This window comes from Somniosus microcephalus, chromosome 4 (genome assembly GCF_052327205.1).
Source record: "Somniosus microcephalus isolate GS21.2 chromosome 4, FLI_Smic_1.0, whole genome shotgun sequence".
NCBI lineage: Eukaryota > Metazoa > Chordata > Chondrichthyes > Squaliformes > Somniosidae > Somniosus > Somniosus microcephalus.
In genome coordinates this window covers 78719692-78738884 of record NC_140990.1, presented here as the reverse complement: position 1 = coordinate 78738884, position 19193 = coordinate 78719692, and the positions used below count along the sequence as shown (strand labels likewise).

At 47.3% G+C, this 19193-nt stretch overlaps 2 protein-coding genes across 2 annotated transcripts in view; both read left to right on the top strand.

The window, feature by feature from the left end:
* Positions 1–15823, top strand: part of LOC147119311 (uncharacterized) — a 186106-nt gene extending 170283 nt beyond the window's left edge. The window contains exons 6-7 of the mRNA XM_085984070.1: positions 1465–1469; positions 15584–15823. Coding sequence (XP_085840196.1) covers positions 1465–1469; positions 15584–15703 — 125 coding nt within the window. The 3' untranslated portion in view covers positions 15704–15823. The remainder of the gene's footprint in view (positions 1–1464; positions 1470–15583) is intronic.
* On the top strand, positions 12074–13920 carry LOC147119312 (uncharacterized). The gene is made up of 2 exons (XM_085983639.1): positions 12074–12100; positions 12868–13920. Exons 1-2 carry the CDS (start codon positions 12074–12076, stop codon positions 13918–13920), a joined length of 1080 nt encoding a protein of 359 aa, XP_085839765.1.
* Positions 15824–19193: the final 3370 nt, after the last annotated feature.

Sequence of the window (19193 nt, the reverse complement as noted above, 5' to 3'; positions counted from 1 at the left end):
GCCTTTGATGAATAACCCTCATGGTCTTGAGGACCTCCATCAGGCTGGCCCTCATCCTTCGCTGCTTCAGTGCAAAAAAAGCCCCAAGTTCTCCAATCTCTGTTACTAACTGCTCTTTGGAACAGAGGAGACTGAGGGAGACTTGATTGAGGTGTATAAAATTATGAGGGGCCTGGATAGAATGAATAGGAGGGACCTATTTTCCTTAGCAGCGAGGTCAATAACCAGGGTCCATCGATTTAAAATAATTGGTAGAACGATTACAGGGGAGGTGAGGAGAACTTTTTTCACTCAGAGGGCGGTGGGGGCCTGGAACTTTCTGCCTGAAAGGGTGGTGGAGGCAGAAACCCTCATCTCAGTTGAAAAGTACTTGGATATGCACATGAAGTGCTGTCACCTGCAGGGCTACGGACCAAGAGCTGGAAAGTGAGATTAGGCTGGAAAGCTGTTTTTCGGCCAGCTCTGGCACGATGGGCCAAATGGCCTCCTTCTGTGTCCTAAATTTCTGTGATTCTATGATAACCCCTCCATTGCTAGACAGTCTGGGTCAAAATGGAGTGAAAAAGAGAAACAAAGAACTTAAAGAAAAGAGAGACTTGCATTGATATAGCGCCTTTCACCACCATCGCACGCCCCAAAACGCTTTACAGCCAATGAAGTGGAGTCACTGCTGTAATGTAGGAAATCCAGCAGCCAAGTTGCGCTCAGCAAGCTCCCACAAACAGCAGTTCCAAAATTCTATAGATTATGGAACAGTTCCTGCAGATTGGAGGGTGGCAAATGTAACCCCGCTATTCGCCTAACATCAGTTGTACGGAAAATGCTAGACTCGATTATAAAGGATGTGATAACAGGACACTTAGAAAATATCAACGGGATTAGACAAAGTCAGCATGGATTTATGAAAGGGAAATTGTGTTTGACAAACCTACTGGATTTTTTTGAGGATGTAACTGGTAGAATAGATAAGGGAGAACCAGTGGATGTGGTGTATTTGGATTTTCAGAAGGCCTTTGATTAAAGTCCCACATCAGAGGTTAGTGTGCAAAATTAAAGCTCATGGGATTGGGGGTAATATACTGGCATGGATTAAAAATTGGTTAACAGACAGAAAACAGAGAGTAGGAATAAATGGGTCTTTTTCTGGGTGGCAGGCGGTGACTAGTGGGGTACCGCAGGGATCAGTACTTGGGCCCCAGCTATTCACAATATATATCAACGATTTGGATGAGGGAACCAAATCAAATCAACTTTTATTGTCATTGTTAGTGCACAAGTGCAGTACAATGAAATGTAGGCTTGCGGCTCCTGAGAGTGTACATTTAGATTAAGACATTTAAACATTCAACATACGTTTGGCTTGTAATACATTAACATAAACATAACCATAATAAAGTGCATTGGCAGATGTGCAGGCTTTAGAGTTTATTTGTGGAGTTCAGTAGGATGACAGCCCTGGGAAAGAAGCTGTTCCTAAATCTGGTCGTACGGGTGCGAATGCATCTGTAGCGTCTCCCAGATGGCAGGAGGGTGAACAGACTGTGGCTGGGGTGGGTAGGGTCTTTGATGATGGACCGTGACCTCCATAAACAGTGTTTCTGGTATATGTGCTCTATGGTCGGTAGCCGGGTGCCGGTAATGCGTTGGGCAGTTTTGACTACCCGCTGCAGGGCTTTCTGGTCATAGTAGCTACAGCTGCCATACCATACTGTGATACAGTTTTTTAGGATGCTCTCTATTGTGCAGCGGTAAAAGTTAGAGAGGATCAGGGGTGACAGGTTACATCCCTTCAGCCTCCTTAGGAAATATAGGCGCTGCTGGGCCTTCTTCACCAGAGAGGAGGTATTGAGGGACCAGGAGAGGTCTTTCGTGATGTGGACTCCGAGGAACTTAAAGCTGTCCACCCTTTCCACCACAGCCCCATTGATGTGGATGGGGGTGTGACTTCCGCCTTTAGACTTCCTGAAGTCCACAGTGATTTCTTTGGTTTTCTTGATGTTAAGGGCCAGGTTGTTATCGGCGCACCACTTCACGAGATGCTGGACCTCCTCCCTGTAGGCTGACTCATTGTTGTTGGTGATCTGGCCTACTACCGTGGTGTCATCCGCAAACTTGATGATGGTTTTGGAACCATGAACCGCCACACAGTCGTGGGTGACGAGGGAGTAGAGGAGGGGGCTCAGCACACATCCTTGTGGGGCCCCCGTGTTCAGGGTCGGGGGGGGAGGTGTGGTTACCTAATTTGACAGACTGGGGTATTTCCAAGTTTGCTGATGACATGGAACTAGGTGGGATTGTGAGTTGTGAGGAGGAAGCAAAGAGGCTTCAAGGCAATTTAGACAAGTTGAGTGAGTGGGCAAATACATGACAGATGCAGTATAACGTGGATAAATGTGAAGTTATCCACTTCGGTAGAAAAAACGGAAAGGCAGAGTACAGGAAACTCTGGTTTATCCGGAGGTTAACTGTCCGGAATGCTCGAGCCACCGGCAAAAATCAGGAGCCGTTTCGTTAGGTTTTTTTTCTTTTCGTTGCTTTTTTTTCCACCAGTCAGGCTCTGCAAGGTCTCGCTGAAGCTGTTGCTTCTCTACTCATTGGAGTTCAGAAGAATGAGAGGCGATCTTATTGAAACATATAAGATTGTGAAGGGGTTGGATCGGGTGGATGCGGGGAGGATGTTCCCGATGATGGGTGAAACTAGAACTAGGGGGCATAGTCTTAGAATAAGGGGCTGCTCTTTCAAAACTGAGATGAGGAGGAACTACTTCACTCAGAGGGTGGTCTCAGAGGGTGGTAGGTCCATGGAATATGCTGCCCCAAAAAGCTGTAGAAGCTACATCATTACATAAATTTAAAACAGAAATAGACAGTTTCCTAGAAGTAAAGGGAATTAAGGGTTACGGGGAGCGGGCAGGAATTTGGACATGAGTCCAGGTTCGGATCGGACATGGCCCTGTGGGTAGCGGAGCGGGCCCAGGGGCCGTGTAGCCTGATCCTGCTGCTATTTTGTGTGTCTAATTCTGTTAGATTCAGGAGATGGTTCTGTGATAGTAGATTGGCGGTTAGGATCAGATCAGCCATGATCTTATTGAATGGCGGAGCAGGCTCGAGGGGCCGATTGGCCTACTCCTGCTCCTATTTTCTTATGTTCTTATGTAAGCTACAGAGACGCTTGCAAGGTACGGCCGACTGTTTAGAAGCTGTTGCTAAGCAACAGGGTTTGTTGCCAGATACGGAGCTCAAAATCTCCGTATGTTTCAACATTAGCGCTGGTTTGTCCGGCAGTTTTGATGGGACGGCAACAGCTCGGTCCTGTTGGTGCCGGATAGCACAAAGTTTCCTGTATTATTTAAATGGTGATAGATTGGGAAATGTTGATGTACAAAGGGACCTGGGTGTACTTGTACACCAGTCACTGAAAGCAAACATGCAGGTGCAGCAAGCAGTTAGGAAGGCAAATGACATGTTGGCCTTCATTGCAAGAGGATTTGAGTACAGGAGCAAGGATGTCTTACTGCAGTTATACTGGGCCTTGGTGAGACCACACCTGGAGTACTGTGTGCAGTTTTGGTCTCCTTATCTAAGAAAGGATGTACTTGCCATAGAGGGAGTGCAGCGAAGGTCCACCAGACTGATTCCTGGGATGGCAGGACTGTTGTATGAGGAGAGATTGGGTCGACTAGGTCTGCATTCACTAGAGTTTAGAAGAATGAGAGGGGATCTCATTGAAACGTATAAAATTCTGACAGGGCAGACAGACTGGAGGATGTTTCCCCTGGCTGGGGGTTCTAGAACGAGGGGTCACAGTCTCAGGATATTTAGGACATTTAGGATTGAGATGAGAAGAAATTTCTTCACTCAGAGGGTGGTGAACCTGTGGAATTCTCTACCACAGAAGGAGATAGATAGATTTCTAGACACAAAAGGCATCAAGGGCTATGGGGAGAAAGCGGGAATATGGTATTGAGATGGAGGATCAGCCATGATCGCATTGAATGGTGGAGCAGGCTCGAAGGGCCGAATGGCCTACTCCTCCTATTTTTCTATGTTTCTATGCAATGTGATGATGACTAGATAATCTTTTTTTTAGTGGTGTTGATTGAGGGATAGATATTGGCCAGGACACGGGGGATAATTCCCCTAATCTTCTTCAAAATAGTACCCTGGGATCATTTACGTCCACCCGAGAGAGCAGACGAGGCCTTGGTTTAACGTCTGATCTGAAAGACGGCACCTCCGACAGTGCAGCACTCCCTCAGCACTGCACTGGAGCGTCAGCCTGGATTTTTGCTCTCAAGTCTCTGGAGTGGGACTTGAACCCACAACCTCTGACTCAGAGGCGAGGGTGCATTTATTCACCGCCCTTCACGACCCCAGGATGCCCAAAGGGCTTCGTGGCCAATTCATTGATTTTGAATTGCTGTCACTGTTGTAATGTAGGGAAAGGCGCCAGCCAATTTATACTCGGGGACCCTCCATTATTCCTTCCCCTGGCTTCCCTCAGAATCCTCGGATGGAAACCATCATGTCCCTGGGAATTGTCCCCCCTCCGTTTGAGGAACGTCTTCAGTCCCGTATCTTGTAGCTTTTAAAAGCTCTTTAGAATAATTTGTCCGTGACTGCACTGTTGTGGAGTATTTTAAACCAACACTTGACACAATGTTTTAGATCGATAGTCAAGTTGTCTTTATTGCAACGGTGGGGAAACAGTCTGCTCTGTCTTAGCCAGACCTTTCCAAATTGGTACAGCAAACACTACATTTTTATACATTACAATACACATGTCAAAATTCATTCCTGCCACCCGATTGGACCTTGGCCCGCATGCATCTTCACTGATTGGTTGCCTGTGCTGCGTTACATTAAAGCACCGCCTTTATTATCTGAAAAGTATATGTCCGTTATCCCACAAGCTGCTGTTGCACCTCTGACCTTTGTTTATGCCAGATGGGTCTCATCAACATTGTACTTCTGACTCATTGTCCTCCTTTCCTGCCTCTCTCGGCCTCTTTCATTGTTTTACTTTCCTGCCAGAACAGAACTTACATCATCTTAGGCCTCTTATGGTTTCCACATCCGACTATGTTATCAACTTAGAAAAAGGCCCATTAGATTATTGTCTTTAATACACCATTCAGTGAAACTGCCAGTGATGTCAGTTTAACTCTTTCCCCACTGCAATCCCCCCTTTTGGTACTTGACCCTTGCCCAAGTTAAACCACATGTATAAGCATCGCTGTGCCTCCTGCCCCATGCGGTGATCAGGCGCTGGTTCGGGTGGCCCTGCATACCCATCATGTTTAGAGCAAACTTGTGTTTTCCGACTCGCTTTAACTCTTTGTTTGGTCCGTTTCTTTTTACAAGCGGTGCATGCTGCTATTCCCCATCCTATAGCCATGACTAACTGTACTATCACTAATATGAGAAATGATGCAGATCCATGGGTGTATGTTGACATTCACTCCCCAATCCCACAGCTTCTCATACCACGGGACTTCCTGTAGCTCTACCTCTATGTCCCTTTCTAATTCCCCAAGATTCCTTTGCAACACTATGTATTGTTTCACCATCTTACTTAAATCCTCTTTCATTTCTTGCAGAGCCTCTTGCAGGCGGGGTATTGGGGCCCCTACCGGATCTTCATAATTAACCAACTTGTCCTTTAGACTATCTGGCACATTTAGTTTTATCTCCTCCCTTGAATGTACATACACCAATTGTCACAGGGATCTTTGGCGTAAAGCAAAAGTTAGGCATTGTGATTGCACATATAAGGTTACTATATTGGTACTCCGTCTCTGTGGTGGTTATACAATACTCCCCTTCGCCTCTATATCCTGAGCGGGTGTGATGGTGATCAACATGTGATAATTCCAACGCACACCCCTCTGTCTTATTATAGTCGCACTCATCCTTAGGGCCTTCTCCTACCGGATGTGGGCATATCGTAAGCGTGCCTTTCCCGTGGCATCTGTTTAGGGAGACACCTCTCATAGTACCATTCTTCCTGATGGCATAGGTATCAATTGGATAGTATTAGAGGTATGTCTCACCCCTCACTATGCCTATGTTTGTTACCTGGTACTGTGGGTATGGAGTCATGTCTAGTCCCACCACTGGTATCAGGAGTACCATGCCTATCATTGCTGTCACTTCTGCTTTACATTTTTGTATCACTGGATATACTCTGGTCATCCCTTTGAGGGTACAAGCACTCAGAGGGCCTGGATTCTGGCTCAGGCCATAGAGCTGTGTGCTGTTAATCCAGTCTGGCACCTCGCCTCGCTGTATCTGTGCCAGATTATGTTTTAACTGTCCGGTGATCCATTGGCCATAGGCATGACACAAGCCTCTCCCTACCCCGTCTTTTGCCTGTTCCTCATCTCTATGGTTTAGTTTGTTGATAATGCTGGCATGGTCCTCTATAACTTTGATTCCCTCGAGTAATTTTCTTATCGTGTGTCCTCCTAACTCTGATCCTTGTCGAACCAAACCAGTTTCCTTCTCTAAAATCTGTTGTATTACCCTTTGTAGTCGTTCCACACTGCTTTGGACTCCTTGTATATCTAGGCCATTAATGAATGATGTCCTTGTGTTTATTCCCGTGAGTATATCGGTTCCTAAGCTCCTCTTAATCCTTTGGTGGAATGCAGCATGTCCCCTAAAATTAGTAGCCCCTGTCGCATCAGCAGCTTGGTTAATTACATTCTTCATCATATATGCTTACAATTCTCTAGTTTTAGTAAACCTTTCACAATATCCTGGCCATTGTAACATGGTTAAGTTCATTAGCACCGGTACAATTTCGTGTCTCCCGTTACCATATAATTGTTCTCCCTTGGTAAATAATACTAGTCCATTCATGGGTCCAGGTTTCATATCTGGACATTGTAACATCCTCGGTTCGCTTGAAACATAGAAACATAGAAGATAGGAGCAGGAGTCGGCCATTCGGCCCCTCGAGCCTGCTCCACCATTCAATGCGATCATGGCTGATCATCCAAATTCAGTACCCTGTCCCTGCTTTCTCCCCATACTCCTTGATCCCTTTAGCCTTAAGAAATATATCCAACTCCTTATATATATTTAGTGAATTGGCCTCTACTGCCTTCTGTGGTAGAGAATTCCACAGGTTCACCACTCTCTGGGTGAAGAAATTCCTCCTCATCTCTGTCCTAAATGGCCTACCCCTTATCCTTAGACTGTGACCCCTGGTTCTGGACACCCCGACCATCGGGAACATCCTTCCTGCATCTAGTCTGTCCAGTCCTGTCAGAATTTGATAAGTTTCAATAAGATCCCCTCTCATTCTTCTAAACTCCAGCGAGTACAAGCCCAATCGTCCCAATCTCTCATACGTCATTCCTGCCATCCCAGGTATCAGCCTGGTGACTCTTCGCTGAACTCCTTCCATGGCAAGAACATCCTTCCTCAGATAAGACGACCAAAACTGCACACAATACTCAAGGTGTGGTCTCACCAAGGTCTTGTACAACTGCAGCAAGACATCCTTGTTCCTGTACTCAAACCCTCTCGCTACGAAGGCCAACATACCATTTGCCGCCTTAACCGCCTGCTGCATCTGCATGCTTACCATCAGCGACTGGTGCGCAAAGACACCCAGGCCTCTCTGCACTTCCCCTTCTCCCAATCTATTGCCATTCAGATAATAATCTGCCTTCCTGTTTTTGCCACCTAAGTGGATAACCTCACATTTATCCACGTTATATTGCATCTGCCATGCTTTTGCCCAATCACCCAACCTGTCCAAATCGTACTGGAGTTTCACGACATCCTCCTCACAGCATACCCTCCGACCCAGCTTTGTGTCGTCTACAAATTTGGAGATATTACATCCAATTCCCTCGTCCAGATCATTAATATATATTGTGAACAGCTGGGGTCCTAGGACCGATCCTTGTGGTACCCCACTAGTCACTGTCTGCCACTCGGAAAATGACCCGTTTATTCCAACTCTTTGCTTTCTATCCGCCAACCAGTTCTCTATCCAAGTCAATACCTTGCCCCCAATCCCATGTGCCTTAATTTTGCACGCTAATCTCTTATGCGGGACCTTATCGAAAGCCTTCTGAAAGTCCAAATATACCACATCTACTGGTTCTCTCTTATCCATTTTACCAGTTACATCCTCGAAAAATTCCAGTAGGTTAGTCAAGCACGATTTAGCTTTTGTAAATCCATGTTGACTTTGTCCGATCCCGTCACTGCTTACCAAGTGCTCTGCTATTACATCTTTTATAATGGACTCTAGCATTTTCCCCACTACCGATGTCAGGCTTACCGGTCTATAATTCCCCGCTTTTTCTCTACCACCTTTTTTGAATAGTGGAGTAACATTAGCTACCCTCCAATCCATGGGTACTGTTCCAGAGTCTATCGAGTTCTGGAAGATGACCAGCAATGCATCTACTATTTCTAGGGCCACTTTCTTAAGTACCCTAGGATGTAGATTATCAGGCCCTGGGGATTTATCGGCCTTCAGTCCCATCAATTTTCCTAACACCATTTCCCTACAAATACTGATTTCTTTCAATTCCACCCTTTCATCAGACCCTATGTTCCCCGGCATCTCTGGGTGGTTATTTGTGTCCTTTGTGAAGACAGAACCAAAATATGTATTTAGTTGGTCTGCCATTTCTTTGTTCCCCATTATAAATTCCCCTGATTCTGACTGCAAGGGACCTACACTTGACTTCACCAATCTTTTTCTCTTCACATATCTATAATAAAAGCTTTTACAGTCAGTTTTTATGTTCCCTGCAAGCTTACTCTCATATTCTATTTTCCCCTTCTTAATTAATCCCTTTGTCCTCCTTTGTTGAATCCTAAACTGCTCCCAATCCTCAGGATTATTGCTTTTTCTGGCCAATTTATATGTCCTCTCCTTGGATATTATGCTATGCCTAATTTCCCTTGTTAGCCACGGTTGAGTCACCTTTTTTGTTTTATTTTTATGCCAAACTGGGATGAACAAATTCTGTAGTTCATCCATTCGGTCTTTGAATGTTTGCCATTGCCTATCCACCATCAACCCTTTGAGTAACATTCCCCAATCAAACCTACCCAACTCGCTCCTCAGACCATCGTAGTTTCCTTTATTTAAATTTAGGACCCTAGTCTCTGAGTTAACTACTTCATTCTCCATCTTAATGAAGAATTCGATCATATTATGATCACTCCGACCCAAGGGGCCTCGTACAACAAGATTGCTAATTAATCCTTTCTCGTTACATAATACCCAGTCTAAGATGGCCTGATCTCTGGTTGGTTCCTCGACATATTGGTCCAGGAAACCATCCCGTGTACACTCCAGGAATTCCTCCTCCACAGTATTGTCACTAATTTGGTTAGCCCAATCTATATGTAGATTAAAGTCACCCATGATGACTGCTGTGCCCTTATTGCACGCTTCTTTAATTTCCCTTTTAATGCCATCCCCAACCTCCGCCTTATGTTTGGAGGTCTGTATACCACTCCCACTAACGTTTTCTGCCCCTTAGTATTTCTCAATTCTACCCATACAGATTCCACGTCATCAGAGCTAATATCCTTCCTTACAATTGTGTTAATCCCTTCTTTAACCAGTAATGCTACCCCACCTCCCTTTCCTTTTTGCCTATCTTTCCTGAATATCAAATACCCCTGGATGTTGAGTTCCCAGTCTTGGCCATCCTTGAGCCATGTTTCTGTAATCCCAACCAAATCATATTCGTTTACCTCTATTTGCGCAGCCAATTCATCCACCTTATTACGAATGCTCCTTGCATTAAGACACAAAGCCTTCAGGCTTGTTTTTTTAACGCTCTTAGACCTATTTGAATTATTATTTACTGTGGCCACATTTGATTTAGACCGTTGATTTCTCTGACTGCCACATTTGTTTTTCTCCTTCCTATCTTTTGCTTTTATCCTTGTTTCCCTTTCCTCTGTCTCCCTGCTCAGGTTCCCAAGCCCCTGCCATTTTAGTTTAAACCCTCCCCCAGAGCACTAGCAAACACTCCCCCTAGGACATTGGTTCCAGCCCTGCCCAGGTGCAAACTGTCCGGTTTGAACTGGTCCCACCTCCCCCAGAACCGGTTCCAATGTCCCAGGAACTTGAATCCCTCCCCGTTGCACCATTCCTCTAGCCACATATTCAGCTGAAATATTCTTCTATTTCTACTCTGACTAGCACGTGGCAACTGGTAGCAATCCTGAGATTACTACCTTTGAGGTCCTATTTTTTAATTTACCTCCTAACTCCCTATATTCTGCTTTTAGGACCTCATCCCGCTTTTTACCTATATCGTTGGTGCCTATATACACCACGACAACTGGCTGTTCACCCTCCCCTTCCAAGATGTTCTGCAGCAGCTCTGAGACATCCTTGACCCTTGCACCAGGGAGGCAACACACCATCCTGGAGTTTCGTTTGCGGCTGCAGAATCGCCTATCTATTCCCCTTACAATAGAATCCCCTATTACTATAGCTCTCCCGCTCTTTTTCCTCCCGTCCTGTGCAGCAGAGCCACCCCTGGTGCCAGGAAGTTGGCTGCTGCTGCTTTCCTCTGATAAGCCACCCCCCAACAGCACTCAAAGTGGTGTATCTGTTTGAGAGGGGGATGTCCACAGGGGACCCCTGCACTACCTGCCTGCGCCTAGTACTCTGCCTGTTGGTCACCCATTCCCTTTCTTCCTGTCCAACCTCTACCTGTGGTGTGTCCAACTCCGTAAACGTGCTATTCACGACGTCCCGAGCATCGCGAACGCTCCAGTATGCACCCAAACACAGCTCCAGTGCCGCAATGCGGTCTGTCAGTAGCTGCAGCTGGATGCACTTCCTGCACATGTAGTTGTCAGGGACACAGGAAGTGTCCCTGAGTTCCCACATATCGCAGGAGGAGCACACCACGTGGCCGGGCTGTCCTGCCATGACTTACCCTTTAATTAATTGAATTTAAATTAAATCAATCAATCCCACTACAAAAAACTTTGTGTTATCCGGAGGCGAACTGTCTGGCAAGCTCGAAGCACCGGCAAAAATCAGGAGCCGTTTTTTATTCTTTTCGTTTCTTTTGTTTGCTTTTTTTTGAACAGTCAAGCTCTGCAGCTAAGCAACAGCTTCAGCTAGAGACACTACAGAGACGCTTGCCGACAGGGTTTGTTGATTCATACGGAGATGAAAATCTCCATATGTTTCAACATTAGCTCTGGAGTGTCCGGCAGTTTTGAGGGAACGGCAGCAGCTCGGTCCCGTCGGTGCCGGATAGCACAAAGTTTCCTGTAATTACACTACAGTTAAATGGTTTACCAACAGTCCCCGCTACACCAGAGAGACCTTAGTAGAGTTAAAGTTTAAAAAAAGAGAAATACTCACCAACCAATCACTTACCTGCTTCCTGGTGACGTCACACTTTGATTACTTTTCACCTCTCTCCCCCGTTGCTGAATTGGTCGGGCCTCGCCTCACTGCCGCCGCGCCCCTCAATCCTCACCCAGGTCCGTCACTCTGGTCGGGCCTCGCCTCGCTGCCGCCGCTTTTAACTGCCACCACACTCCTCAATCCTCACCCAGGTCCGTCGCTCTGGTCCTACCACAGAAGACAGTAGAGGCCAATTCATTAAATATATTCAAGAAGGAATTAGATATATGTCTTAAGGCTAAAGGGATCAAGGGATATGGAGAGAAAGCAGGGACATGGTACTGATTTTGGATGATCAGCCATGATCACATTGAATGGCGGAGCAGGCTCGAGGGGCCGAATGGCCACTCCTGCTCCTACTATGTTTCTATGTTTATGACGAAGCGTCATCGACCTGAAACGTTAACTCTGTTTCTCTCTCCACAGATGCTGCCTGACCTGCTGAGTATTTCCAGCATTTTCTGTTTTTATTACAGAAACGAGGGAGTGATTGCTGACAGGAAGAATGTTGGGTCGTCCTGCGCATGCGCACCTCCCTGGCGGCTGAGGTGAAACACCGACTCGCCCCCACCTGAGCCACGCACACGTAACAGATGTTGCGGCTCCGCATGCGCGCCCGATGTTCCAACCGCGGGGTTCTGTGCGCTGAGCATGTGCGTTGCGGACCGATCGGGACGGGTGATTGTGGAGCAGGAGGGAGAGCGTGGGGGCCATGAGCACATGTGCGGGACTCAGAGTCAACAGAGCGCTTTCTGGAGCACCGGGGCTTGTGGGTATTACAACCTCCATTGCTGCTGCTCCTTTCAACCAACCTGCGCAGCAGCTGGGGCCTGAAAATCAGCTTCACTGCCCCTAGGTTCGGAAAGGGGAAAATTAAACAACAGTTTGTCTCTGATCCTTTTCTGATCTCAATTTACAGGGTTATAGAAGTGGAGCAGTTACAGGCGGGAAGCTCTGACCAAACATCACATCAAGATCTGACAGAGTTGCTCGATTCATCAGGACCTGAATATCATCGGCCTTTGCACATGGAAGGAGAAAGCAGCGATCGCAGCGATGACAAACCGCACACGTGTTCGGTGTGTGGACGCGGATTCAGCCGATCGCCTGACCTGGCGAGACACGTGCACCGTCACACCGGGGAGAAACCGGGTAAAGGTGGGGACGGTGGGAAGGGATTCAGTTCCCCGTCTGCAATAGAAGTTCAATGGCGCAGTCGCACCAGGGACAGTCCATTCACCTGCTCCGTGTGTGGAAAGGGATTTGTTCGTTCATCCCACCTGCAAACACACCAGCGAGTTCACACTGATGAGAGACCATTTCAGTGTTCTGACTGTGGGAAGAGCTTTAAAAGCCCCCAGGAGCTGAAGGTACACCAGCTTGTTCACACTGACGAGAGACCATTTCAGTGTCCTAACTGTGGGAAGAGCTTTAAAAGCCCCCAGGATCTGAAGGAACACCAGCTTGTTCACACTGATGAGAGACCATTTCAGTGTTCTGACTGTGGGAAGAGCTTTAAAAGCGCCAGGGATCTGAAGGAACACCAGCTTGTTCACACTGATGAGAGACCATTTCAGTGTCCTAACTGTGGGAAGAGCTTTAAAAGCGCCAGGGAACTGAAGCGACACCAGCGAGCTCACACTGATGAGAGACCATTTCAGTGTTCTGACTGTGGGAAGAGCTTTAAAAATGTCGGAGATCTGAAGCAACACCAGCGAGTTCACACTGATGAGAGACCATTTCAGTGTCCTGACTGTGGGAAGAGCTTTAAACGCCCTGGGGAACTGAAGGGACACCAGCTTGTTCACACTGGGGAGAGACTATTTCAGTGTTCTGACTGTGGGAAGAGCTTTAAAAGCCCCCAGTATCTGAAGCATCACCAGCGAGCTCACACTGACGAGAGACCCTTTAAATGTTCTGACTGTGGGAAGAGTTTTAAAAGCTCCCGGGAGCTGAAGAGACACCAACACCTACACACTGGGGAGAGGCCGTTCATCTGCTCCGTATGTGGGAAGGGATTCACTAAATCATCCCACCTGCTGGCACATCAGCTTGTTCACACTGGAGAGAACCCCTTTAAATGTTCTGACTGTGGAAAGAGCTTTAAAAGCTCCGGGGAGCTGAAGAGACACCAAAACCTACACACTGGGGAGAGACTGCTCACCTGCTCTGTGTGTGGGAAGGGATTCGTTCAGCCCTCCAACCTGCTCGCACATCAGCGAGTTCACACTGACGAGAGACCCTTTAAATGTTCTGACTGTGGGAAAAGCTTTAAAAGCTCCGGGGAGCTGAAGAGACACCAGCTCCTCCACACTGGTGAGAGGCCGTTCACCTGCTCCGTGTGTGGGAAGGGGTTCACAGAGTCATCCACCCTCCTGTCACACCAGCTTGTTCACACTGACGAGAGACCCTTTAAATGTTCTGACTGTGGGAAGAGCTTTAAAAGCTCGAAGAACCTTAAGACACACCAGCGTCTTCACACTGATCATAGAATCTAACAGCACAGAAGGTGGTGATTCGGCCCATCGTGTCTGTGCCGGCTCTTTGAAAGAGCTGTCCAATTTAGTCCCAAACCCCAGCTTTATCCCCAGAACTCTGCAAACTAGTCCTCTTCAAGTACATGTCCAATTACCGTTTGAAAGTTCCTGTGGAACCTGATTCCTGCACCCTTTCAGATGGTGCGTTCCAGATCTTAACAACCCTCTGTGTGAAAACAATTCTCCTCATTTCCCTCTAGTTCTTTTAGCAACTATTTTAAATCTGTGACCTTTGGTTACCGACCCACTTGCCAGAGTGAACAGTTTCTCCCTACTTGCTCGATCAAAACCCCTCATCATTTACGCGCCACCATCATGGTGGAGCGAAGACGGACCAGTTCCACCTCCAGCACGGCGCATGTGCGGCCATCTTGGTACAGGAACAGAGAGTAGGTGGGGCTTTAGTTTCCCAGTGACCAGGAGAGACAATCATTGACTCATTGATTTTATTCTCACTCTGCACACAACGGGTGGAGAACTGAACCCAACCAGAGTAGAGAGAGGGGGAAAACTGGGAGTGTAGGAAAGAAATGTTGGAGATGGTGCGATGGGTTTGGATTTCAGCACAGGGAGGAGGGAGAGTGTGTGGGACGGGGATTTACAACTTTGGGGGAACAAGAGAGGAAAGAATGTTCCATAGAAACTAGAATAGTCTGTTCTGAATTTCTATCCTATACTTACAGTGATGGCTTTTGTAAACTCCTTTTACAGGGTATTAGAAGGGGAGGATTTTCAGATGGGAAACTCAAACCAAACATCACATCAAGATCTGACAGTCACTCCATTCATCAGGACCTGAATATCATCGGCCTTTGAATGTGGAAGGAGGAATGTTTGTCTGTTCTGTCTGTGGGAAAAGATTTCAAACATCAGTGTGACTGGAAAAGCACCGAGACACACACATGCCCGAGTGAGAGTGCTCCAGAGCACTGACTGTGGAAAAAGCTTTAACTAGTTACACAACCTGAAAAAACATCGCACCATTCACAGCGGGGAGAAACCATACAAGTGTTCTGTGTGTGGACGAGGCTTCAACCGATCGTCCAACCTGGAGAGACACAAGGACACCCGCACCACGGAGAAACCGTGGAAATGTGGGGACTGTGGGAAGAGATTCAATTATCCATCCAAGCTGGAAACTCATCGGCGCACTCACACCGGGGAGAGGCCGTTCACCTGCTCCGTGTGTGGGAAGGGATTCGCAGAGTTATCCAAGCTCCATATACACCAGTGAGTTCACACTGGGGAGAGGCCGTTCACGTGTATTGAATGTGGGAAGGGATTCACTCAGTCATCCAGCCAAATAGACACCAGCGAGTTCACACTGGGGAGAAACTGTTCTCCTGCTCCGTGTGTGGGAAGGGATTCGCAGAGTTATCCAAGCTCCAGATACACCAGAGAGTTCATACTGGCAAGAGGCTGTTCACGTGAATTGAATGTGGGAAGGGATTCACACAGTTATACCATCTCCAGATACACCAGCGAGTTCACACTGGGGATAGAGCATTCACCTGCTCTGTGTGTAGGAAGGGATTCACTCAGTCATGCACTCTGCTGAGACACCAGCGAGTGCACAGAGGAGCGATCTTTCACCTCTTATTGTGGGAAGGTTTTCACTTGGAAGTCTAACTTGCTTAATCACCAGCAAGTTCACACTGGGGAGAGGCCATTCACCTGCTCCGTGTGTGGGAAGGGATTCACTCAGTCATGCACTCTGCTGAGACACCAGCGAGTTCACCAGTGACTGCAGAGGTTGGATTCTGCTGTTATTGCTGCTGTTAATCACATCCAGGACTGAACCATGTTCACTCTGGCAATTGGGCTTTGTTTCTGCTGATGTTAATAACTAGAATAACTGGGCTTGAGATTAATATTCTGAACAAATATTAAATAAATCAGCTTTGTTTCGAACACAGTGTGTCTAATATTTGATTTCTCCATGATAAGAGGAGACTCATTGATCTGTTATTAACTGTTCCATTTTTGGGCCTTTTCTTACTCTGGATGATTTCAGTTCTCATCTAGTTCACCTTCTACCACATCAAACCCCAAACTTGTTCCATTTGTGTACACGGCTTGTGGGTGTCATAGACTGAACTGCAGTGTCTCACTTTACACTCATCTGAAATTCCTTTGAACCAACCCATTACAGAACTACCTTGCATAAGATTTGATTGAAATCTGTTATTTTCTGTATCATTTAACATCTCTTGGATCCGATTTAAAAAAAAACTCCACACATACTGCATGTGACAACCTTAGAAATGTTCTGATCTTTGTAATTGTCATTGCTGATTTTGATGGTCTCTTTGATTTAATCTCTTGTTACTAACATACCTTGCACTATTTCTTTAATCGAGATAATTGTTTCAAATACTTCCTTTATCAGGTCTTTAGCTCCTCCACTGATCCCTGTCAATAATCCTTGGTCAGGGGCTGGGGTTAAGGTGTAGGTTTAGGGGTTAGAGGTTGGGGCTAGTGGTTATTGGTTAGGATTGGAGCTAGTGGTTGGGGTTAGTGGTTATTGGTGAGGATTGGGGTTAGTGGTTATTGGTGAGGATTGGGGTTAGTGGTTATTGGTGAGGATTGGGGTTAGTGGTTATTGGTTAGGATTGGGGTTAGTGGTTGGGGCTCGTGGTTATTGGTTAGGATTGGGGTTAGTGGTCAGGATTGGGGTCAGTGCTTGGGGGTAGTCGATAGGATATTAGGATTAGGAAATAGTGATTAAGGTTAGAAACCACTATTAACAACGCCAGTGTCACTAGATGCGTCCTTTTCCATTTCATGTTTTTGAACCTCATGCAGACGAGTCACAAAACAGCCTCATGAATTGTTCATTCAAGGAACCTTCTTTCTGGCCCGAGCCTGATTTCCTCTCTTCTTTCACATCTCTACAATTCTCACAGAAATAGACATCACGGACATTAGACTTTGTGATTTTGGACAAGAACAGGCGGATCCAGGTATTGTGCAGATTACATCCAGTCATCAGCCTGCCTGAAAAGGGCTTCTGACAATAACCTGTCACCAGGCCCCACCAGTCGCCATCTGATTCCACCATCATATCTTCATCCATTACCCGCCTTTCACCCTCACTAAAGCTGGTTTCACCACCATGACCATTCTCCACACTGAGGCTCTCTGATTCCATTTATAACCTCAGTGTAAGTGGTCCCTGGATTTGGTGCCACAGTGTAAATGGTCCCTGGATTTGGTGTCACAGTGTAAATGGTACCTCGATTTGGTGTCAGTGTAAATGGTCACAGGATTTGGTGTCTCAGTGTAAATGGTCCCTGGATTTGGTGTCTCAGTGTAAATGGTACCTCGATTTGGTCTCAAAGTGTAAGTGGTCACAGGATTTGGTGTCTCAGTGTAAATGGTCCCTGGATTTGGTGTCACAGTGTAAATGGTACCTCGATTTGGTCTCAAAGTGTAAGTGGTCACAGGATTTGGTGTCTCAGTGTAAATGGTACCTCGATTTTGTCTCAAAGTGTAAGTGGTCACAGACAATAACTTGCATTTATATAGTGCCTTTAACGCAGTAAACAGCCCATGTTGCTTCACAGGAACATTTTCAAACAAAATTTGACAGCGAGTCATATAAAGAGATATTAGGGCAGGTAACCAAAATCTTGGTCAAAGAGGTAGGTTTTAAGGAGTATCGGAAAGAATGGTAGAGAGGCAGCAAGGTTTAGGAATGAAATTCCAGAGCTTGGCAACATAGGAACAGGAGTAGGCCATTCAGCCCCTCGAGCCTGCCCACCATTCAATGAGATCTTACTCCATATACCCGCCTTTACCCCATAGTCCTTAATACCTTTGGTTAACACAAATCTATCAATCCCAGATTTAAAATGAACAATTGATCGAGCATCAACTGCCGTTTGTGGAAGAGAGTTCCAAACTTCTAACACATTTTGTGTGTAGTTGGGGAAACACTGTGTGTATGTAGATAAACCTGTATAATCCCCTTTTAACTGCTGTATTCCCCTCCCCCCGCAAGACAGTTGCAAGCTGAGAGGAATAAGGCATGTTCAGACTTGCCTGCTGCTGAGAGAAGGAAAACCAATCAGGTTCCAGCAGGCGACCAATCCGTGAGTCATCACAGGCTCACGGGCTTCACGAATTCAGTGCTGTATTGTGAGAGTTGGAGTAAAGACCTATTTCTTTTAGCTCGCTGTGTTGCCTATTTCTTTACGCGGGAGACCGTAGTCTCCCACATTGGTGACCCCGAATGTTGGCGGCTGAAGCCCCTGACTCACGCAGCCCTACAGAGGCCAGCAACGACCCAATGGCAACCAGCAGCAGCCTGATGTCGGCCGGCGCCGCATCCTTGAAGCTCCCCACCTTCTGGGAACACCAAGCACCAGCTTGGTTCACGCACTCGGAGGCCCAATTCACCCTTCGCAGGGTTCAAGACGATGAAGAAAGGTACCTCCACGTAGTCTCAGCGCTAGCAAGCTCTACCGCCGCCGAAGTTCTCGACCTGCTGGGGAACCCACCACAGACCGGCAAGTACTCAACCATTAAGGGCCGCTTGCTGCAGGCTTACGGCCTGTCCAGGGAGGAGAGGGCCCGCAGGCTTCTCTCACTACCAGGCCTCGGCGATTCTACCCCGACCCAGTTGATGAGCCAGATGCTTGCGTTCCTGGGCTCTGAACCACAGTGCTTCTTGTTTCGGGCCCTTTTTCTCAGCCTGCTTCCTCAGCAGGTACAGACTGCCCTCGCGGGGTCCCCGATCACGGACTGCGTACAACTGGCAGCCGCCGCGGACAAAGTCTTCACCGTCGCCCAACTCGGCTGTGCAGCCGCGAGGCTCCCCGACACCACCGAGCGCGCGCCGCCACGCTAGGCCGCAGAATTATGCTACTACCACGCGCGTTTCGGCCACAAGGCCCAACGCTGCAGAGCACCCTGCTCTTTCGATCAAACCAAGATGGCCGCCCAGCCCAACGCACCAGCGCCGCTGCCTAGGCCTGCTCAACCGCACCCCCGCCGCCACGATGGCCATCGGCACCGCAGGTAAACTGCTGTACATAACCGACTCTCTTTCAGGGCGCAAATTCCTTTGCGACACCGGAGCCCAATGCAGCATAATTCCTGCCTCCCAGCTTGACATCCAGGCAGGCCGCAGTGGCCCACCCCTCGTGGCGGAAATGGCGCAGCCATCGCTACTTTTGGAAAGCGACGGGCCGAGGTTTGTTTCAACGGCCAGCGATTTACGTGGGATTTCG